The following is a 2849-nucleotide window of genomic DNA, read 5'->3' on the forward strand; positions in this document are numbered from 1 at the left end:
TAAAAATATAGCCGCCTCTATGTGAAAGTAGACAAATTGTCGAACCACGTTAAATCTGTGTTTTAACTCTTTCTTTTCGATTCTATATTGTTCATCAATTATTGTGCATGATAATAACAATAAAAAAATAAAAAAATACTCAAAATATTTTTTTAAAAAAAGAAAAGATTACGTCAAAATAAATAAAATTAAGGGAGTGCTTGACAAACCCCTTTTCATCATTTTTTTTATTTGTTACTGTAGCTAGCTTACGTTAATTGACGTGAAAAAAAATTAAAATTTTTGGTATAAAAAAATAAAAAAAGTGATATGAAAAGTAAAAATGTTTTATTTTGTAGTAATTTTTTATTTTTTTGAATAGTAGTTAAAAATGAATTATGTCATATATTAAAAATTAAAAAATGATAATATTTTTATGTTAATTTTTTTAGAAAATAAAGCGTGAATAGTATTGAGTGAGCATCCTTTGCCAAGAAAAGAAAAAAAAAAAAAAAAGCTCCGAGTGGCATTGCGATATGTGCTATTAATTACCTCAACTTTTGTGTAACTATTATTATTATGATTATTATTTTTTAAATCAACCATTAAATCTTATTATATACGAAACAATTTAGTTGTGAAAGTTGAAGACAATGTTAGTTATTTATTTATTCAAAGACAATGCTAGTTAGTTAGTTGAGGTTCCTTTCTAAATCTCAAAAAGATGAAATAACTAAATCAACGCATTCACATTATAATCACTCCAACACTGTAATCATTGATGAAACTAGAGTTTTATCGTTGCTATATATAGGATTGCTGATTTTTAACAAACTCGAAATTTTTTCAACACAAAATTAAAGAATTAGGGTTAAAAAGTTTAACACATTTAATTAAAATGAGTCTGATTAAAATTGACTTATATAATTTTATTCTTATACACATATTTTTGACACAACTTGAATCCGATACACGACATTATGACAAATAATTTTTGATATGAAATTCAATTATTTTTTTAGGATTGACTTGTTTTGGGTTTTGGCGCATTCCATGTAACGGGGTTGTATCTCGACGACCTTAGTACCATAAAAGTATGTCTAATCCTCGGAGTCAGAGATAGCGGCTCCTGAACTACAAGCGTGTGAATTCGACACAAACTTAATACAAAATTAGAGCTTAGAGTTTAAGGGTTCGACCATTTGAATTAAATTGATTAAAATGGTAGAACTGATTTATTCTTTTTTTTTTTTGTTTTGTTTTTTTTTGCCTTACTACAATTAATATATGTATTTCAATAGTGTAATTCTCCATTAAACTTTATTGGATGACCCTAAAAGTCGTCGTCTCAAAAACTACAAAATAGTATGTTGGTTGATCAGTCACTTTCGAATTACTCCATCGCCATGCCCACATGGAGCTCTTCAATCTTCATTTCTTCTCTCTCGAAGCGTAGAAGACAATCATAAATTTGTAAAGCACAGCTTCCGCTACTGTCTGAAAGGGACCCCTTTATATCCAATTACCCCTAAAGCAAGCAAAATTTGCACCAACACTTGAGAGCCCAGAAAGCTCCGGCTCCAACTCTTGCCGCTTCTTCAGATTCCGGGAAGCATGAAACAGTTGCACAAGCAATCGGCTGTGAACCACCGGCGAGACGAAGAGATCCCCTTAGGGTTGGGGCCAGCCTCCCCGTACTCGCCCAAAACCTTCAAGCACCCGAGATCGCTCCCTAGATCCCTCAACTACCTTTTGAAAGAGCAGAGGCTCCTCTTCATCCTTGTCGGCATTCTCATCGGCTCCACATTCTTCATCCTCCAGCCGACCCTCTCCCGCCTCGGCCCATCCGAGCCCAACTCCTCGTCCTCCTCTGCCTCCATCATCCCACGCTCCTTGTCCACCTCCCATAACGGCCAGGCCTCGGCCCATTACCCAAGGACTCTCAGCAAGGTCGGGAGGGTTCCAGCTGGGATTGGACGGCGGAGATCGAGGATCGTGGTCACCGGTGGGGCGGGATTCGTCGGCAGCCACCTCGTCGACAAGCTTCTCGATAGAGGGGACGATGTGATCGTCATTGACAATTTCTTCACCGGCAGGAAGGAGAATTTGGTACACCGCTTTGGGGACCCCAGGTTCGAGCTCATCCGACACGACGTCGTCGAGCCGATTCTTCTGGAGGTGGATCAGATCTACCACTTGGCTTGCCCTGCCTCCCCGGTTCATTACAAGTATAATCCTGTCAAGACCATCATATCCTTCTCAAATTTCTTCACAGCATAAAACCATTTGTTGTTTTTAATCTTTTTTATGATTAGAGATTGGGGTTTGTTTTATTGTATTGAATTTGAAAGTGTTTTGAGGTCCTTGACCGTGATTACAAGACTAATGTGATGGGTACCCTGAATATGTTGGGTCTAGCAAAGAGAATTGGAGCGAGGTTTTTGCTCACGAGTACGAGTGAGGTTTACGGAGACCCACTTGAGCATCCCCAGAAAGAGACTTATTGGGGAAACGTGAATCCAATAGGTGAGAATGAGATGTTAGTTAAGTAATACCGCCAAATCTTAACGAATCTTCGTTGTCGTTGTTGTTTAATTAATGACGCATTGGTATTGTTTGGTTTGTTTTTATGCGACATTGAAAATGGTTAGGTGAGAGGAGCTGCTACGATGAAGGAAAGCGGACGGCTGAAACTCTGACAATGGATTATCATCGAGGTGCAGGTGTTGAGGTAACATATTCTGAGATTTTCGTATACATTTTAGCAATGTTGATTGGGTATTAAGAAGTTGCTCAACACTTATTCTAGTATGTTAATCTAGATCTGTTTTATTATCCTTAGTATGAAGTCCAGATAATACATGCATTTT

General features: G+C 37.1%; 1 protein-coding gene across 1 annotated transcript; it reads left to right on the forward strand.

Annotated features, from left to right (window-relative positions):
- The first annotated feature begins 1363 nt into the window (after positions 1-1363).
- On the forward strand, positions 1364-2764 carry LOC132162406 (UDP-glucuronic acid decarboxylase 1-like). The gene is made up of 3 exons (XM_059572639.1): positions 1364-2229; positions 2358-2505; positions 2631-2764. Exons 1-3 carry the CDS (start codon positions 1594-1596, stop codon positions 2762-2764), a joined length of 918 nt encoding a protein of 305 aa, XP_059428622.1. The 5' UTR covers positions 1364-1593.
- The last annotated feature ends 85 nt before the right edge of the window (positions 2765-2849 follow it).

The sequence above is a fragment of the Corylus avellana genome, chromosome ca9 (assembly GCF_901000735.1).
Source record: "Corylus avellana chromosome ca9, CavTom2PMs-1.0".
Classification (NCBI taxonomy): Eukaryota; Viridiplantae; Streptophyta; class Magnoliopsida; order Fagales; family Betulaceae; genus Corylus; species Corylus avellana.

Excerpts from the sequence above, each read along its gene's own strand:
- LOC132162406 (XM_059572639.1), top strand. The coding sequence starts at position 1,594 with ATGAAACAGTTGCACAAGCAATCGGCTGTGAACCACCGGCGAGACGAA. Across the intron at positions 2,230-2,357 it reads ATAATCCTGTCAAGACCATC|AAGACTAATGTGATGGGTAC; the intron begins ATATCCTTCTCA and ends GACCGTGATTAC. Across the intron at positions 2,506-2,630 it reads GGGAAACGTGAATCCAATAG|GTGAGAGGAGCTGCTACGAT; the intron begins GTGAGAATGAGA and ends GAAAATGGTTAG.